This window comes from Eriocheir sinensis, chromosome 19, assembly GCF_024679095.1.
Source record: "Eriocheir sinensis breed Jianghai 21 chromosome 19, ASM2467909v1, whole genome shotgun sequence".
NCBI lineage: Eukaryota > Metazoa > Arthropoda > Malacostraca > Decapoda > Varunidae > Eriocheir > Eriocheir sinensis.
The window spans coordinates 11,632,679-11,652,533 of NC_066527.1; the positions used below are offsets into that span (position 1 = coordinate 11,632,679).

General features: G+C 47.6%; 1 protein-coding gene across 1 annotated transcript; it reads left to right on the forward strand.

The window, feature by feature from the left end:
- Positions 1-14,441: 14,441 nt before the first annotated feature.
- Positions 14,442-14,870, forward strand: LOC127000969 (uncharacterized). The gene has a single exon (XM_050865142.1). The coding sequence runs from the start codon at positions 14,442-14,444 to the stop codon at positions 14,868-14,870; it is 429 nt and encodes a 142-aa protein (XP_050721099.1).
- The last annotated feature ends 4,985 nt before the right edge of the window (positions 14,871-19,855 follow it).

The window sequence follows — 19,855 nt, forward strand, 5'->3', positions numbered from 1 at the left end:
TCCATGCGGAAAGTGCTGTGTCGACATGGTTGGCAGGGCCAAGGGCCTGAGGGATTCGTGTTACGTTAGTGAGGATTTCACAGGCGAGAAGTGGGTTGGACGCTGTTTGTGTCCTAAATGATGTCATGTGAAGTGTGCTCATTTGTCTGGAATTAACCAGAATATACCTAAAATTATTTGGATTTGCATCCCATGCCTCCATAAAGTGTCTCTGGCCACCAGAATTGTGGAGAAATTGGATGAATTCAAGCAAGAACTATCTAGAGAAATATCTGTGGTTAAAGAAGAGGGCTGAGAAGGTATAGGAAGGCCTAGGGTCAGTTGCTGATGCCCTTCGAGCTGACTAGGCACTTAGTTGGGCTGAGGTGGCGAAGAGAGACAGGAAAGTCAAGAAGAATCTCCTAGTTATGAAAGCTTCTACCCAGGAAAAGAAGGCAACAGATATGAAGGATGAAGTCTCCCAGGCATTGAATGGCATTCAAATAATTGATTCAAGATTCACAAATGAAGGTAATATTGTCATGAACTTTGATAATAAAAACACAAGGGCTGAGGCTGCTCAAAAATTGGAGTCTGTTGAGCAAATTGGTACTAAGAGTGTTCGAAAGATGAAACCTAATGCAATGTGCACAAAGAGGACACCAAGGAAAAAATAAAGGAGACCATCTTAGACCGCAATGAATTCTTACGCACAATTCAGGGAGTTGAGAATAAGATTGAGCTGATTTTTAGTAAGCCTGCAGCTGGAGGCACGATACACTACATTTTGAGGTGCGACCCAACTGTAAGAGAGCTGATTTACAAGAATCATGACAAGTTGAAATTAGAATGGGGAATATACACGGTGAGAGACAGATACCATGCAATTATATGTTATCATTGTCAGAGATATGGCCATCTTGAGGCCAACTGTACTGCCAAGACCAATGGAGAAGCCTCAAAATGTTTCAAATGCGCTGGCGATCATAAATCAAAGGAGTGCACCATGGCTGAAAAGAAATGCATAAATTGTGTGAGGTACAAGAAGCCTGAAATCAACCACTCGGCGAATGACCAGTGTTGTGTAGATCTTCAAACTGAAATTGAGAGAATTCGTAACATAACCGACCATGGCTATTAATTAGTGTTTATACTCAAACAAAAATATTTGTGCCAGACTTTGTCTAAAGCTTTCGAGATGTCTAAGGCAACAGGAAAAGTTTCACCGAAACGGCTATGAGAAATTGACCAGGAGTCAGTTAGGTAGGCGATCAGAGAGAAGGTTGGCCGGCGATAGATGCTGAACTGAACTTTCCTGCTGTTTAAAAGCTTTAGAAATACAGGAAAGTAAATCTGTAGGGCAGTAGTTTTAAGGGATATAAGTCTCCCCTAGGCATGTATGTAAGGCGGGGTTCCCACTATTCCGTCTTGGCGGATCCGTCGACGTTAATGACGTCATCGAAACAGCGGCCGCCCGTCAGGGATGAGATACACTCCGTCCCTCAATCGAGCGCCTTATGTTAACGAACATGGCCGGCCTGAACCACAACGACTTCTTGATTGTTGTCCCTCTGCTTGCTGCTGGAAAAGAAGAGAGACCAGCTAGGAGGAGGCGAAGGTTCTGGACACGCCAGCTGTGTGTGGAGAGGCCACTTCGCGGAGAACATAGGGTTCTTATGGAGGCAGAGAAGTTGTTCGATGGAGAAGCGTTCCACGCAGCTTACCGGATGACCCCACCCACCTTTGATGAACTCCTGGCCCTCACGTCGAAAAGCAGGTCACAACGTTCAGGGACCCTGTTGGTGTACACACACTCAAAAAACTATCGTTACAGTGGGGTCCGAAGAATTTCACACTGAGCAACCCGGTAATCCCGGTAGGGTTGGTAAGGGTGCGATCACCCCCACCACCTCAGCTCTGCTGGGGGGAGCAGGACAAGACCCCCGGAAGGGAGGGATAGAGAGGAAGGGAGACACTGAGAGACCAGACATCACCATGATATCAACGGAGTGATTTGAGTGCCACTTGTTTAAGCTTTTTATTCACAAATTATTAAACAATAATGCTCATATGATATACGTAACAGCGGTGGGTAGAAGTATTCTCCCATATCAAAGACAAAAACAACCATCAACGCATGTCAGATATACTTCAGTTCATAATGTGCCATCCTGGAACTAATGCTTCCACTGAACGTGTCTTTTCTTTCATGAACAAGTTGTGGACATCTAAAAAAAACAACTTCAAATTGCAACGGTAATAGCATTGCTGGTAAGAAAGATAAAGTTTAACAGAGTTGGATGGACTTCTACAGGTTGTTTAAATCTACTCCTCTCTTGTGCTGCCTCATTGCCTAGTAAAAAGTAGGAACTTTCCGCGCTTTTTAAATTGACGAATAGGGAACTTGGCGCGTGCGTTTTGAATTGCCGAAACTAGCCGTCTCTAGAGAAGAGTAATTTATTAACAAGCTTGCATGGATGTTGGTATAATGACTTGCCCAGAATTATTAGAGAATTAATCTTATTGGGTGCATTCCATGATTGTTTTGAGACCAGCGAATACCGTGACTCGGGTAGTGCATGCTATGCATTTGGGTGATAAGTCAAGTTTATAATCCACTATATATCTATCATAAGGGTTAGCTAAGTTTTATATAACCTCATAGGCTCAGTGGAGCCGTATGTGGCGATCAGTCAGTGGGATTCATTCTGATATCCGAATCCTGAGTGACTCATTACCGCAAGGTATTTATCATATCATCTCCTAAATGGACGAAATTTTAACTCTTCACTTGTGTGTGAGGTGTTAAAGCATAATTTCATCACCCCAAATACTACAATATTATAGCTACATAGAACACAGATCAATTAACTTCGACTAAGACTTCACCTGTGTGTTTCATGAAGCGTTACTGTGCCAGCTCAAATTCTACTGCATCATTTACGAGTCCCGCTCACTTGGTTCAGGCAAGTAAACCCACACCCAACACACGCATTGATATCAACATGAGTAGCCTGTTCTCAATGGCTTCGTCCTTGGTGTCAGTTTGTATCGTGCTGAATGTGTAACGATAGTTTTTTTTAATGTGTGCACCTGAGCGCTTGGGAATAACGCTTAAGGTATGTTGATCGTGAATCCTATACATAATAATGGTAGGAACCAGCACTCATGCCCGTGTCCCGTGTAGTTTTCTACAGCACCCTCAAAATGGCCCTAAAATTACTTGATATTTACAGAAATTCCCCTACTCGCATGCTCGCTTCACTAGCCACCCTCCTCCAAAACTCATTGACCTATTTTGCCCTCTACAATCCATAAACCTTCCAAAGTTGCAGGCCTGTTCACAAGATTATGTGACAGCAAGGCTGCACTGACATGAGTGTTCATTGCCTGCCCACTTCAATAATAATTGTGGAAACAAGTCTTATATTTCTGTTAGTGTTGAATTAGATTATCTATCTACCTCTGATTTTATGCTGAACATTCTGTTTACCAGATTAAATTGCCCCACTCACAAAGGTGCCAATTGCTCTCAGATTGCCACTTTGTGGTTCAATTCATTACCTAACATAATAAATTAATACAGACTAACATTTTGTTTGCCAAAATCACTGTTGGCCTGAATTGGAATGATACTGTCAATTTTAATTAATATATAAAGTATAAAGGGTACCCTAGACTAATAGAATATTCTTCTCCGACAGATATTTGGCTACAGGCATGAGCCAGAGGGATGTTGCCCGCTATTTCTGAGTGGGGAGGTCAACCGTGTGCAAGATCGTACGAGAAGTGTGCCAGGCCATATGGGAGGTAGTTGGTCACCTCTCCATGCCCAAGCCAACTCCTGAGGACTGGACGAGGATCGCTGAGGAATTCAACGATAGATGGAACTTTCCTTATTGTCTGGGTATGTTTTGAAAAATTCCTCGGTTAAATAATAAAAATTACATTAAACCAGTATCTGTTGTTCTGTAATGTCATTCTTTCAATGCATGTCTTTACACTTGATACTGAATAGGTTGACACGTAGCTACCATAAGACCTTAAAATTCTGCAATTTAAAGTCAGAAATGGGAGTAAAAGTAAAGGCAACAGGTCACTCCGGCCCTACAGCCCCCCACCCTGGTCACTCCAGCCTATCAATCAGTTTGAAAGAGTGATTGGGAGAATCAAGGAAGAACCACTGGTCGCAACATCAGTTTATTGATGAAGGTTTCGACCTGCAGTTAAATATTTGAGTCAATTAATAATATATTAAAAATATAAAATACAAAATATATTAAAAAAAATACTAGAATAAAATACAAGGTAACTTCCCACTTTTCAAGCTGTTGGTCCTGCCAAGTGTGTGCGTGCCCTGAGCAGTTGTTAAGTTGTCATCTCGTGCTCTTCGTATTTCCGCCATAAGGAAAATATTTGCACCTGTTGCGTGTGGTAAGCCCGGAGTTACTAGGGGTCGGAGTGACTGGGAAGCAACATAATTCTCTAAAGGATGAACTACAGAGTACCAGTATGAATTAGCAAGTTAAATGTGCATAGCTAATCTGTCTCTGCTATGGTCGACTGTCATTGTTCTACACCCAAGCCTACCAATGGTTGAGTTCTGCTGGGCTCTGTTTTATCCCCCACTCTATACGTATATGGTGTTCATCAACGATCTTTCCATAAATAAATATCCTATCCACACACAGCTATTTTGGATTGAGTGGGGTCATAGGCTCTCATTATTTTTATTAACTCCTTTCTTTGTTTCTTATTAGTTTGTTGCACTTGGGTTGTTTCCTTTTTAAAAAAAATTTTTTTCTCTAAAACAGGTGCAGTAGATGGCAAGCACATCCAAATTAAAAAACCGGACCTGTCCGGCTCCTCATACTTCAGTCACAAGAGGACCTTCAGTTACCCTTCACCACGATCCTGATGGCTATAGCTGATGCTTCGTATCGGTTCATTTTCCTGGATATTGGATCCTATGAGAGGGAACATGATGAGAGTGTGTTCGCCCAGTGAGCGTTCGGGATTGCGCTGGAGGATGGCAGCCTGTCCCTTCCACAGGCTCAAAACGGAGGTTTGCCATATGTGTTTATGGGGGATGAGGCATTCCTCTTAAAACCCCACCTCATGCGGCCTTACCCTGGGAGTAACCTGCCAGAAAACAAAGCGGTTTTCAATTACCAATTGAGCCGTGCACGGAGGGTTGTTGAGAGTGCCTTCGGCATAATGGTGACGAAGTAGCGCATCCTCCGGCAACCCATCATTGCGCAAATCAGAAGCAATTGACACACTGGTGAAAGCAACTGGTGTGCTACATAATTTCATGAGGGACAGGGAGGGGGTACCGACAGCCCTTGCCATGGGAGGGGAAAATATGTACCTGTCAGATGTGACCGGGACGTTGGGTGCCAATATGTACCTACGCATCCGAGGCAGAAAACATCAGGGGCTCCTTCACAAATTATTTCAATTCCCACCACGGCAGTCTCCCATTTCAAAATGAAATAGTTAACAGGGGGCGACTTCAGTAGGCTGGCAGCTTGTTGCTCTATCTAGATTTTCAAAGCCCTGCTCCCTCACGGATGAGCCACCAATATCCCCTCTGAGGTCACTGTTGGCGGCATAGGTTGGGCCTGCAGCACCCCCTCATACTCTGCCAACAATACTGTATCATATACAAACAGGCCTGCCACCAGTGACACTACTGCACCTCTCACTTCCAGCCTTGGACCTAACTACCCCACTCTGGTTTTCATGTCTCGCATACAACTGTCCATGTGCACGTTAGAAAGCCATGGTGACATCACGCACCCCTGTGCACCCACAAGAACACCTAAACTCTCACGCAAGTAATTGTTGACTCACATGTAATGAACTCTTGTATTCTGTATAATTTAATAATTTTTTCATGATTGAAATATTTGTGTTCCCACCTTTATTTTAAAGTTTTCAGGGAGTTCAGTGGTGGTTTTGAAATATTAATTGTGAGTGAATGAATGAACGTTACAGTAGTAGTGGACGACAAAACAATAAGTATTCCACGAACTTAATAAACAAAGGAACAACTGTGTTGGATTATCATTTTGCAGGCGATAAAGGTGCTGCTGGCAGATGGTATGAGTCGTGTGTAGAGGTCCCACTAGAGGAGTGACTTAAATAGAGAATTAAGTACAGTTCCCTAAAAAATAAAGCTCAATTTGAACTTCAGAATATAATAATAAAACGATATACATCCATTTACATTTTTTTTTTACACCTTTTCATTTACAAAGGCAATGGTTTCAGTAACAGCTTGTGCCATTTCAGTGGTGTCTTTGATGCTGAGCAGAGCACTTGTTACGTATTGTCCAGCGGCTTGTGCTGGTCCGGGCACCTCCTGTTGTTTGGCAGAGAGTGCCTTCACAAGGTCTGCTTGCCAAGGGACGGGCTCCAAGTACACCTCCTTGCGTGCTGGCAACGCTTTATGGGTTTCTTGCTTTCGGGCACCGGACACCGCAGATGACAGGGCAGTCGGTCCAGTCCCATTGTCTTCTTCCCTGATTAATCTGGCAGAGAAAGCAAACACACAAAAATGAACAGGAAAAATGTTGTAAAGGTGCACACTTGGCACACCAATCCTACCGTAATCCAGCCTTTAAGTTACTAAAATATAGAGGGTTGCCTGATACAAAGAAATATTGGTTACCTAGATAGACCCTTCAAAAACATTTTAAGGAATAGGATATGAAATTGTTAGGTTAACTTACATCCCTGGCATACTATAGAAGCCTCATTTCACTTTGCACTTTTAATTCTCCTCCTGATTTTCGTTGGCGGGTCTTACCGGACTTGTATGGCAGTGACCACTTTCCAATTTTATTGGAACGCATTGATTCTGTACCACAGTCACGCCTTTCTCGCTGGCGTCTAGATAAAGCAGACTGGCAGCGATTTACGGAACTTAGCTCCTCTCTTCGTCCGTTGGCTGACTTTGGAACTTCTGACGAGGCTGCATCCTATTTCACTGATGCCTTACATTCTGCAGCCCTTCAATCCGTCCCCAGGACCTCTGGCCAGTTCCCTAAACGTCCTGTTCCCTGGTAGAACGCCGCTTGCACTACTGCTGTGCAAGAAAAGCGTGCTGCATTCTCTCGACTTCGTCGTCACCGTGGGGACCCCCAGTGTTTGGATGCTTTTCGGCGAGCGCGTGCTCGAGCACGACGCACTTTCAAGGAGGCTCAACGAATTTCTTGGAAGGCTTATCTTTCTTCCATCACTACAAGAACTTCACTCACAGAAGTCTTTAACTGAGTTCGTAAGATCTCTGGGAAGTTTTCCCCCCCTCCCCCTCAAGTGTTTTCGCATGCAGGGGAAACGGTGGCGGACCCGAAGACTGTTTGCTAACCTATTCGCCAAGCACTTTGCCAGTGTCTCTAGGAAAGATCCTACTGCACCAGGGGCTCGTCATCGCCGGGATTTGGAATCACTCGATGTTAACTTCGCTTGCACCGGAGGGGAATCTTATAATATCCCATTTTCTCTCTCCGAGTTGAAGACGGCTTTATCCCAGTGTCATGATTCCTCGCCAGGTCCAGACGACATCCCTTATGCTTTCTTACGCCACATGTCCGACTGTGGTTTTACATTTTTATTGGATCTTTATAATTTCATTTGGCGTACCGGTGATTTTCCATCTCTGTTGAGTGTGGCTGTAATTCTCCCCATTCTGAAGCCTGGGAAAGATCATCTCCAAGCAACTAACTATCTTCCTATTTCTTTAACATCCTGCATTTGTAAAGTGATGGAGAAGATGGTGAATGTCAGGCTTATGTTGTACTTGGAGAGCCGGAATTTATTGACCCCGGTGCAATATGGTTTCCGAAAGGTGTGGTCCACTTCGGATGCTCTTTTATCCTTGGAGTCCTCAGTTTGTGAGGCGTTTGCCAATAATCACCACCAGGTGACCGTTTTTTTTTTTTATCTAGAGAAGGCCTATGACACTGCTTGGTGTCATGGAATTTTACTTAACCTGTTTGAATTTGGTCTTCGTGGCCGTCTCCCTGTTTTTATTCAGTTTTTATCTCATCGTCTTTTACGGGTTAGAGTGGGGAGTACTCTCCGAGGTTTGTCCACTTGAGGATGGTGTACCACAGGGAAGTATTCTCAGTGTTACGCTATTTGATGTGGCTATTAATGGAGTCGTTGGTGTCCTGCCTGATGGAGTTCATAGCTCCTTATATGTAGACGATTTATCCATTTCGTTTTCTGCGGCAAGGATGTCGCTGATTGATCGAAAACTGCAATTGACTATTAATAGAGTCGCCAATTGGGCAAATACGCGCGGCTTTCGATTTTCGTCCTTAAAGACAGTAGCTATGCATTTCTGTCGTCTTCGAGGCGTTCATCCGGACCCTGACTTATATCTTGGTAATAGGCGACTGTCCTGTGTAGAGACGACTCGTTACCTCGGTCTTTTATTTGATAGCCGCCTAACCTGGGTGCCTCATTTACGTTACGTTAAGGCGGCTTGTCAGAAAGCCCTGTCCCTCCTTCGTGTTTTAGCTCATACCTCTTGGGGTGCAGAGTTTTAGCTCATACCTCTTGGGGTGCAGAGCTTTAGCTCATACCTCTCGGGGTGCAGAGCTTTAGCTCATACCTCTCGGGGTGCAGACAGGGACACGCTACTCCTCCTCCACAGAACACTCATCCTTTCCAAGTTGGAATATGGCTGCGAGGTATACTCCTCCGCCAAGGAGGCTCGCCTACGCGTGTTGGACTCAGTACATCACGCCGGGGTCCGCTTGACTACTGGTGCATTCCGGTCTTCACCGATACCTAGCCTCCTCGTGGATGCTGGCGTCCTGCCTCTGGATTTAAGACGCCTGTCCTCTCTTTTCCGTTGCTGGTTCCGCGTCCAACACCTTCCAGAATCAGTTCCTTGTGTGTCAATTTTGCGGGATTCCCGTTAGCCTGCATATGATGAGCGACCTAGTCTCCCTAAACCTTTTGGGTTTCGGTAGCGTCTGCCATGACACCGTTGTCTTTCCCTCCCATTCCTATCTGCCCTTATCGAGTACCTAGGGTTGGATACTGGCAGTTGCCCGGTGTATCCGTGTGTTCTCCCACTATAGATAGTAAGAGGGATTTACCGCCATATGTGTCCTTAGCCTTATTTTTACAGCATTTCACTGAACACTCGGACTCCATCCCTGTCTTGACTGATGGCTCTAAATTGGATGCTGGAGTTGGCTTTGGTGTTATGTTCCCCTCCTTCTGTCGGGGAGGTAGTCTTTCTTCTGTTGCTTCTGTATTTACTGCAGAGCTGTCTGCAATAGTCCTCTCTTTACAGATTATTTTTACCCTTCCTGTGGACTCTTATGCTTTTTAGTGATTCTCGTAGCGCTCTTTCTGCGCTGGGCTCCTTTACTCCCTCTGTTAACCCCCTAGTTTTATCTGCTCTCGAGTGGCTGTATTTGCTCAGCAACAGGGGATATCGCGTTGGGTTTTGTTGGGTTCCAGGACACGTTGACGTACACGGGAACGAACGAGCTAATGGACTTGCATGGGAGGCAGCAGCTAGAGCTGCCCCTCCTAGTGCTGTCCCATGTACATATATGTTTCCAGAGATTCGCAAGGCAATTCTTGCCAGTTGACAGGAGAGGTGGAATGCTCGGGGTGCGACTTCCAAAATGGGAGAGATTACCAGGACTGTGTCTCGTCCTTGGTCATACGAAAGTGTCCGTGACCGTCGCTCGCAGACAGCCTTGACCCGCCTTCGGACGGGTCATACACGCCTAACACATGGTTACCTCATGTCCCGGGGGGTACAGCCTTATTGCGATGACTGCTTGGTTCCCCTGACCGTGCGGCACTTGCTGGTCGAGTGCCCCAGTTTGGGGGACCTGCGAGTGCGATACCTGTCGCAGTGTCGGGGAGAAGACGGATCATTCCGTCTCTCGCTGATGCTGGGAGGGAGATGCCTTTCCCCGGGACATGAGGTACTTCTCTTTATGGAGAAGGCTGGCCTTCTCCATGAGTTATGACCGTTTTCTGTGTGATTTGTTTCGTCTCGTTTTGTTTGGCTTTGCTCTTAGTTTACTTTTTTAGGTTCCTTTTTTAGCCCTTTAAGTTTATTTTTTATTTTTTTCATCTTTTTAGTTTTTAACTCATTGAATGCGGCACCATATGACCCTGGCTGTTGCGGCGCCTAATTTAAATCAATCAAAATCCTCTCTTAGCACCTTTTGCGTCTCTATCCAGGCCTTTAACTTTTCATTCAATACTTTCCCAAACACCTTTGCCACGGTGATCATGATAGCTATGGCCTATAATTTCCTATGTCTGCTTTATCCTTTCCCTCTCCGTTATGTATCAGAGTTATCCTGCTCTTTTTCCAGTCCTGTGGTACCTCCCCTTCCTCCAAAACCTCCTTGCAGATATTAAAAATAACCTTCCTGACTGCATCTCTTCCATACTTAAGGAATTCTCCTATGATGTCTTCCGTTCCAGCCGCCTTCCCATTCTTCAGCATTCCAGTGCTCGCTCTACCTCCCCCATTTGTTCCTACTTCCTCCATTTTCTTTCTGTCGCTGTAGATCACCATGTTCTTTATTCCTCTGTCCCCTGTATCTATTTTAATTACCTTACTCCAGTACTCTTCTATTACTAACCTTATTACATACTCTTTTACAGTCTCGCTTCCCTCTGTTTTCAGTGTTGAAGTTAGTGAAGAAGTTATTTAAGTTTCCCATGAAAGTACAGTTTCTTTAATTACTTCTCCACATATTTTTATAAATCCGGCAGTTTAAGCTAAAATTACTGAATCCATTATTTTCCTTTATTATGATTAATTTCATTTAGTTTCTGTAAATCAAGTTTTGTATTCTTAGTTGAACTGAGATAGGTATATGTTTGCCTTTCTCGAGTTTTGTCTGTACAAGTTCCTGTCGTTGAAAATAAACACGATTCAGCAAGAAGAGCGAGACCAAGCCGCCACCAGCCCTTTCTCTACCCTCCGTTCACCTCCAGATCTTAGCCACGGTGTTGATAATTTCAACATTCAGTATCACACTCTGATCTACATCTTTTCCTCCTAGGTTCCTCTTCCGTCTTTTCCATCCTACTTTATTTTCTCTCTCGCCTCGGGGTAGATTGTTTAGTTTATCTGCCTGCAGTCACTCCCAATTGGCTATCTCCTTACTAATTATAATCTGCGTCGCCTTTTGCACCTTCCTATAACTGCTATACGCCGTCTCTCATTCTTGTCTGTGCTGCTCCCCTTCTTTCTCTGTCAATTTCCGCAACTTTCTTTGCCTTCTGTTTTCTACCTCTTCATCCCACCAGCCTTTCAGTCTCCTTTTTCGTACCTTGTACCCCGTCGAAGGGGAGTCACCTTGTCGTGGTGACGGGGCTTGAAGCGAGGTCGGCGGTACCACCTACCGTAATGGCTTGCCTACCTCGACAGGGCTCGGATGTCCCCTGACCTCGTGGAACAAGTGCTCCCCACTCATCACCGGTAGAGGAGGCCTTCTGGTGATGTTGCCTGAGCCCGCCCTTTTACCACTTAGGGCAGGGCTATTGTCTCCCCACGTGTTTGCCGTGCGTGGCATCCCGTATACTCCCCGTGCCCCCTCATCTGGGAGTTGAGCCCACCGCGGGGCGGGGTGTAATTCCCCTCGTTGGGCAACACGCTCCTTTGCTGGGAGGGTTGGGGTAAGACGGGTGGTTCAGTGTGGCCCCGCTGAATCAATCGGCTGGTCATGCGTTGGCTAGGGTCAAGCGGTCACTGCCGGGTGGAGGATCGCAACGGTCCCGCCTGGCAATGGCAGCGTATACTTCCCTATTACCCCTGGGGGTGTTGGGTGCGGTCTGGCTCCAACATCCAGCCTCCCCTTGTTGGGCTCCGTGGTGGGTGAGGGTGTGGGGAAGTGAATGAACGATTTTTGTGCATGGGTAAAGATACACTGCCCCGGCCTGCCTCTCTTCCCGACGTCCGCCCGTCCCCGGAAACTCCCACACGGTCCTCTCTCATCGCCACCTTGGAGCCTTTCACGGCTCCTGGTGGTGCTTCTGGGAAGTCCCTACCCCCTAGAGGGTCTGCCCAAGACAAGTCCGTGCGACACAAAAAACCTAGGAATAGTTCACGTAAACCTGGGAACTCCCCAGTCTCACAAATAAAAGTTAGGCCTGGTATATATGAGCCAGTTTCATACGAAAAGTACTTTACTACGTAGTTAAGTCTGTGGATGGCTGTTTGATAAACGACCTCGACATCTTTGAAGTACACCGTTCCGTGGTCAAAGCTTGCGGCCGTGAGCCCAAGATCACGCCGCAAGGGGGCGGGAGGCCGGGAGCTTACTGGTTGAAGTATTGTAGCGTGGAAAATTGAGAGAAAATATTAAATTAAATAAATAAATGAAAGCTACATCCCTTTTTATGACAACCACTAGGGTTATGATGGTATGTCTGCGTGGTAGTTGTCGAGCGCTGGTCCCGGATGTTAAGGCCTCAGGACAAGTGAACACTCGTTCCGAAGTTTGTGACCAGAAGGGCGTTACTTATGTGGTTAATTATGGAAGGTGGGAGGATTTCCGTGGGAACCACTTTTTGAGACGGCATTAAGAAACTGGATGGTGATTATGTACTATGGAGGGGATGTGTGCCTGGTTCAGTAATTTCCAATGAGCAGCAATACAGGCTCCAAATGATAACTCAGTAAGGTTATATATAAATATGTATTTGGTTTATTTGCAAAGGTTAGCGGAGTACTAATAAAAATATGAAAAAAAAAATGAATGACCGACAGGCTGTAGGCCTCTAAGCTAGCTAACTACCGGCACAAGGGAGATTTGGGGAATACATAGAATGCTTAGCTCTAGTTGCTGGATGCGGAGGAGGAGGAGCTGGCGTGAGTGTCGGGCTCGGCAGAGGACGTCCACGATGGGAATGGGCGGTCCTGGTGCTGGACAGACGGGCGCCGCTTGATGTGGAGATGGAGCGGCTCGGGTGGTGTGAAGAGGCGGGCGCCCTTTGATGTAGGGAGCAGCTTGGGGCAGTGGTATTGGAGCCCCCAGGACAGTCGAGGGGCAGGTTACCCCGCCATACAAGTTCCCATCCTGTAGTCCGTCTCACCCCGCAGGCCGTGGGTGGTTTTTCGGGGGGGGGGGCTGAGTGGAGAGATGGACACTGCTCTCACTCCAACTCGCTGCCTTTCCTTGCTAGGGCTGCTGCTCGTCTCCTGCTAGCCCGCCTCACACAGCAGGCCGTGGGCGGTGTGTGCGTCCTCCAAGCTTCTGGCTTGCTGCCGTGGTGCTCGTCTTCTCCCTTCTCTCCCGCTTCTGGCTTGCTGCAGTGGTGCTTGTCTCCTCACTTCTCTCCCGCTTCTGGTTTGCTGCAGTAATGCTTATCTCCTCACTTCTCTCCCGCTTCTGGTTTGCTGCAGTGATGCTTGTCTCCTCACTTCTCTAAAGCTTCTGGTCTGCTTCCTCCTCCTCCTCGCTTACTCATCAGCTTCTCTCCTCCATCACGTGATCTTTTAACCCCCGCATTACTGACTCTCTCTCCCTTCCGGAACATTCTTTTACAATCAAACCCCTACCTATCTAATTAACTAGTTATTGGTTTCTTGGAGGGGTTCGAGGCTTTGAGATGAGGGATTTCAGTAACTCGTTCATATATTCGCTCATTCGCTCGCCGTGTTATCTTCTCATAACCTTTTACGCACTTACATTCCTCAGCTACCCATTCACTCTTTCACTCATTCACTCTCACTCACTCACGCTCCCACTCGCTCACACTTACTCACTGTCACTCACCGACTTACTCACATTCTCTCGTTCATTCATGCACTCGCTTACACTTACTCACTCTGTTACTCACTGACTTACTCACATTCTCGTTCACTCACATTCGGACCGTTACAGTATCGTCACCAGAGGAGAGCTCAAAGCTCCGCGCCCTTACTTCTGTTCCGGCTGCAGTAGTGTCCTGCGCTCCCCATGCCACCATGAACCAATCTCGGGGAGTCGTCTTTTCACGGGACCTTCTCCGCTATTCAGAAGATAAACTGGTGACCGAACTCAAAAACTGCGATGTGACATCAGTGCGACGAGTGCTCACACCTACACCAACCCTGTTCTGGCTGTTCATCACATTCAACCGTCTAGTACTGCCAAAGACCGTCAAGCTGGCTTGGCTTAACCTTAACGCCTTATGTCCCCAACCCAAGAAGATGCTTCCACTGTCAAGCATAATGGTCACGTCACCCAGACTTGTCGTCGCTTGAGAAATGGACTTGGAAAAGTATGTGTGTCTTGTGGCTTAGATAACCACGGTGAAGACTGCTCCGGCCCGGTCCGTTGTTACCACTGTGGTGCGCCTCATCCTGCTTCATCAAAGTATATGAGCGCTACCTATTTGAAAGAGAAGTCCCCTATATACGCAGCCAGGAAAGGGTGTCCTTTGCTGAGGCGAAACAACTTGCCTTCAACAAGATGTCCGGTCCAGGAATGACATACGCCGCTGCCCTGAATGCCCATGCACATCGCCGATCAACAACTTCCAAGACTGTTCCTCCCACAACTTCAAGTTTTCCTAAAGAGGCCGCCTCATCTAACCTGACGCTTGCTGATGGCCGCATTGAGCCCCATCAGCAAAAGTGCACACGCAGCGAGGAGTCCCTCGAGGACACCCTTCCTGCTAAAGTGCCTTCTCCAGCGCCCGCTTCTGGGTCGCTAGAAGAACCCCGGGTGCCGGCTGCAACCGCCACCTCTGCACCAGCGGCCCCGGCTGACCCTCAGCCGGTGACCGCTGACACTCAAGGTCACGTTGCGAACCTGCCGGCGCCCGTGTCCTCCACCTCTACACAGTCTGTGCCGGAGGCTCCACCCGTGTCCCCCTCCCTTGCCGCTTCGTCGGAGTGACGGAAGGGTGTGGGGGGCAGGGTGAGTAAGCCGCCGGCAGGAGGAAGAGGCCGGGGAAATTTAGATGTTCCCCGGCCTGTCACTTCGGCTCTGGGGCCGATAAAGAAAACGCTAGCGCTGGGGTCAACCCTTCAGCGAAAGCCCGGTGCTACTACAGAGAGGTCCCTCTCCGGTGGCGCCCTGAAGAAACATAACTAAAATTCAAGATCCTGCAGTGGAACTGCCGCGGGTTGCGAGGAAGCTGGAAGGAACTCCACCTACTCATTAAAGACTCCCAGCCACAGTGTCTATGCCTCCAGGAGACACTGTTAGGAGCATATGCTCATCCTCCCCCACGCAATTACAGTTCCATATACTCTCCAGCAGATCCCACACAAGCTCATCCGGGAGGTACGTGTCTCTTCATATTCAACGACGTAGCACACACTCTGCTTTCACTTAACCCTCCATTCCAGGCTTCTGTTTCTCAAATCCACATAACACGTCCCAACACTATATGATCCCTGTATCTCCAGTACACCAGTCAATCAGCAAGACCTCCTGACACTGGTACGCCAATTGCCCTCACCCTTCCTAGTAGTTGGCGACTTCAACAGTCGCCATACACTATGGGAGGATACCACCAGCAACCTAAGAGGAGTCACTGTTGCATCTGTAATTGAAGACCTAGACCGCTGCATACTTAACACCGATCATCCAACACACTACCATATGCAAACTGGCACACGGTCAATTAGACCTCTCACTCAGTTCCCCCGATGCATACCTGGAGTTCAGGTGGGAAATATCAGAGGATCTACATGGCAGCGACCACTACCCAATCTTCATCTCCTTTCCACTTTCCAACCGTCACTCCGATTACCGCTTTGGAAATTGGATCGAGCGGACTGGGAGCATTTTCGGACCATGGCCCACACGGAGACATCCATTGATGACTTCGAGATATCCGTAATGAACACCACTGAGTGCCGGGAATCGAACCCGAGACTTCCGAGTAGAAGCCAGGCAGCATACCAACTAGGCCAACGATGAGCTAAAAGATCACCGCGCCAGAAGCCGCTTCTGCAGACTATACCTGACGCTCTCGCCCCGCACTGTGGACAGAAGGTAAAGGTGATCCCGCTCACACATGCAGCCAGTCGGAAACGCTTTTAATCACCCCATTATGGCACATACGGTGTATGGGGTTGATTAAAAGCGTTTCCGACGGGCTGCGTGTGTGAGCGGGATCACCTTTACCTTCTGTCCACAGTGCGGGGCGAGGGCGTCAGGTATAGTCTGCAGAAGCGGCTTCTGGCGCGGTGATCTTTTAGTTCATCGTTGGCCTAGTTGGTATGCTGCCTGGCTTCTACTCGGAAGTCTCGGGTTCGATACCCGGCACTCAGTGGTGTTCATCACGGATATGTTCACGGTGTTATTGCAGTTTCTCTAATGACTTCGAGATAACCGAGGATGCAGATACCTTTCTTACGGCTCACATTCACCGAGCGTGAGAACTTTCAATCCCACAGACAACGGGAAATGCATCACGTCGGCCTGTGCCATGGTGGTCTGACGAGTGCAAGCAGGCAGTGGCTTGCCGTCGCCGGGCCTTCAACCGTTACAAGAGGCATAGGACAGAGTTCAACCATATTGCCTACAAGAAAGCACGAGCACAAGCACGCCGGACTCTGAAAGAAGCACGACGATCCTCATTTGCCAGTTATGTAGCCTCTCTTAACTCACAAATACAAAAGACATAAGTGTGGAAGAGGGTGCACAAAATTGCAGGAAAGTTCTCATCGAGCCCACCACTGCACTTAAAATCAACAACAACATAACAACAGGGAGCGCCGAAGTCGCCGACGCCACAGCCAGTGCATTTGCTTCTGTGTCTAAGCGGGACTGTAGACCTCCTGAAGTACGCCGGCACTTGGAAGAACAGGAGAGACTCCAGCTAGACTATTCATCTCTCAACACTGAAATATACAACGTTCCCTTCTCCATTCGGGAACTACAATCAGCTCTTTCCCACTGCAACGACACGTCGCCGGGACCCGATAATATCCCATATGCCATGATCAAACACCTTAGTCCCACCACCATGATCCTGCTGCTCCAAATATACAACAAAGTTTGGGTACTTGCCCACGTCTCTGTGCGTGGTAATGAGGAGGCCGATGAGATGGCGCGGGCCGCAGCTTCTCGCCCTCCCTCACAGTGCGCTCTTTCATTCAGGGACTTGTATCCCACCGTGCGTTCTGCACTCCAGAGGGTGTGGCACCGCAGGTGGGCGGCTGTGATTTCCACGACAAAGATGGGGGAAGTCACAACCAGGCCTGTGCGTCCCTGGTCGTATTCCCACCTAAGAAGTCGTAAGAGGGAAACTGTCCTGGCCCGCCTCAGGATAGGTCACACAAGATACACACATGGCTTCCTCATGTCCCGGGGTGTTCAGCCGTACTGCGATGACTGTTTGGTCACCTGACTGTTCGGCACTTGCTGGTCGAGTGCCCCAGTCTGGGGGACCTGCTAGAGCGGTACCTCCCCCGGTGTCGGGGCGGAGATGGAAGCTTTCTCTCTCTCTCTCTCTCTCTCTCTCTCTCTCTCTCTCTCTCTCTCTCTCTCTCTCTCTCTCTCTCTCTCTCTCTCTCTCTCTCTCTCTCTCTCTCTCTCTCTCTCTCTCTCTCTCTCTCTCTCTCTCTCTCTCTCTCTCTCTCTCTCTCTCTCTCTCTCTCTCTCTCTCTCTCTCTCTCTCTCTCCTCTCTCTCTCTCTCTCTCTCTCTCTCTCTCTCTCTCTCTCTCTCTCTCTCTCTCTCTCTCTCTCTCTCTCTCTCTCTCTCTCTCTCTCTCCTCTCTCTCTCTCTCTCTCTCTCTCTCTCTCTCTCTCTCTCTCTCTCTCTCTCTCTCTCTCTCTCTCTCTCTCTCTCTCTCTCTCTCTCTCTCTCTCTCTCTCTCTCTCTCTCTCTCTCTCTCTCTCTCTCTCTCTCTCTCTCTCTCTCTCTCTCTCTCTCTCTCTCTCTCTCTCTCTCTCTCTCTCTCTCTCTCTCTCTCTCTCTCTCTCTCTCTCTCTCTCTCTCTCTCTGGTGCTGGGGGAGAAGGCACTCTCCCCGGGACATGACGTTTTTTGGTTTCCTACAGGAGGATGGCGTCCTCAACCTCCTGTAGGATTTATTGACCTTCTATTGTTGTTTTTATCATGTCTCTAATCTTTAACTTGTTTTATATGGTATTATTAGTGTTGTTTTTATCATGTTATTAATTTTAAGCGGTTTTATATAGTTTTATTAGTGTTGTTTTTAATCATGTTTTACATTTTTAACCAGTGTTATGTAGCTTGTGAATGCAATCAATCAATCATTAGGTTCGGCGCCATATGACCACGCGGTTGCGGCGCCAAGCAAAGAACGCCCCTATAATCAATCAATCCTACCTTGTACTTCTTTATACCTATAGTAGTCTTCGCCTCCTCTGCTATTACCTCTTTTACCTTTTTTCCCACCGATCACTTGTCCTGTTGCCCTTCTCTATTTCCCTGCACAGCTTTCCCTCTAGGTTATCCCTATATTTCCCCCAGTCGGGATTTAGCGTGTCCCATTTTGTCTTCCACTCTGTCTTCATCTCCTGTTCCTGTTCCTTCTTCCCTCCTTTTCCATATGTCACACCTATCATTATGTGGTCTGATATATCTACCTCCTCCTCCTTCCGTATCCTTTATTTGCTTTTCTCCACTGCCTCACTTGCCATGATGTCTATTGCTGATGCTGCACCTCTGTCCCTCCAAGTTATTGGGTCCTCAAGCTCCCAGTTCTTAATTTTCAGATTAGCTGTCTCCGCAAAGTCTAGCAGCATGTGTCACATTTATATTGACTGGTGCATTATTTAGGTCTATGTGTCCATTAAAGTCTCCCATTACTATCCACTTTCCTTTGCCTACCCTGCCGCTAATTTCCATTAATGCACCATACAGCTTCCTATTTTCCTCCCGGTTTTCTGCCCCTTCTACTGCCATATACACCACAGTCACCCACCATTCCTCCTTCAGGTCTGTCACCTTAACTGTGATCAGATCTTCCTTCTTATAACCTAACTTGTTTTCTGTTTCTTCCAACAAGCCTACCTTCGTTACCTTTCTCCCTGTCCTCTCCTTCACTATCACACCCACTCCTCATCCCTTTTTCTCTCCTACTTTCCTTCTTCTCCCTATACACAGCCATGCACCTTCCTGCCACTGTACCCTGTCATGCCACCCTGTTTCTCCTACTCCGAGCGCTTCAATACTTTCTCCCTCCTTCAACAAAATTCTCCACTTCCCTTCGTTCCAGCCTCTTGTGTTCAGGAAAGCGAAACGCATCTGTCTTCTTGTGGCCTCATGCTATTTTCTTTCCTGTGCTATTTCTTTGTTCTGCGCCCACTCCATTTTTTTCCAGCCTGCCCATACTTTTCCAATGTTGGACAGGTGCACTCCATCTCCTGCCCACACTCTTTGCCAGGCCATATTTTCATTGATCTGGAGGCCGTCACACTGCCACTCTTCAGTTTTCTTCGGACACTGCGTGTTCACCCACTTCCTTTTCCAATCGTACGCTGTGCCCTCCATGCTTCGCCTCCTCGGCACACTCATCACTAGTACCTTTTCCGTCACTCGTGATTTTACACGCTGGACTATTTCCTTCAGCGTCTGTACAGTTCTTTCCTCACCTACAGTCTCTAGTCCATTTCCTCCTCCTTCCACCACGACTAGGTCATCTGGTAGGATTTCCGGCAGGTGCTTCTCCACTACGTCCTTGATCTTTCCTATTCTGGCACCACTTTCAGTCCTGTCCATTATCTTGTAAAATCCACCTGTTAGGAAGTGGATCTCCTTTCCCACCCCTTTCAGGATGCTGTCTCCGAACAACCACAGCCGTTGCTGCAACTTTCCTGGCCTTCTCCTCATCCGCCGCCCATCCTGCACCTTCTGCCAGGTGTGGCTCCCCACCCCTATTCAAGGGGTGAAGTGCCGG

Bases quoted from the DNA above. Each gene is read 5' to 3' on its own strand.
- LOC127000969 (XM_050865142.1), top strand. From the start codon at position 14,442: ATGTCCGGTCCAGGAATGACATACGCCGCTGCCCTGAATGCCCATGCA.